Source organism: Penaeus monodon, chromosome 20 (genome assembly GCF_015228065.2).
Source record: "Penaeus monodon isolate SGIC_2016 chromosome 20, NSTDA_Pmon_1, whole genome shotgun sequence".
In the NCBI taxonomy this organism is placed as follows: domain Eukaryota; kingdom Metazoa; phylum Arthropoda; class Malacostraca; order Decapoda; family Penaeidae; genus Penaeus; species Penaeus monodon.
In genome coordinates, this window is record NC_051405.1 from 46,305,207 (window position 1) to 46,305,457 (window position 251).

Genomic DNA, 251 nt, shown 5'->3' on the forward strand with positions numbered 1-251 from the left:
CTTTGTCCCTTCCATCCCCCTCCTTGCAGAATGATGGCGACGATTTCTTTCAGTATGAAGAGGAGGAGACAGGAGAGGCTCAGTCAGAAGCTGTCATTTCCACCTGTTCGGGTGGCCGTAAAAGACTCTTTTCAAAGGAGCTGCGGTGCATGATGTATGGCTTTGGGGACGACCAGAATCCCTACACAGAGAGCGTTGATCTACTTGAAGACTTGGTCATTGAATTCATAACTCAAATGGTAGGAGAGGAT

General features: G+C 48.2%; 1 protein-coding gene across 1 annotated transcript in view; it reads left to right on the plus strand.

Moving 5' to 3' along the window:
- LOC119585881 (transcription initiation factor TFIID subunit 13-like) overlaps positions 1 to 251 on the plus strand; it is a gene marked incomplete in the record, with an annotated part of 9,645 nt that overhangs the window by 8,048 nt on the left and 1,346 nt on the right. The window contains 1 exon segment of the mRNA XM_037934612.1: positions 30 to 239. Within this exon segment, the coding sequence (XP_037790540.1) occupies positions 30 to 239 (210 nt within the window).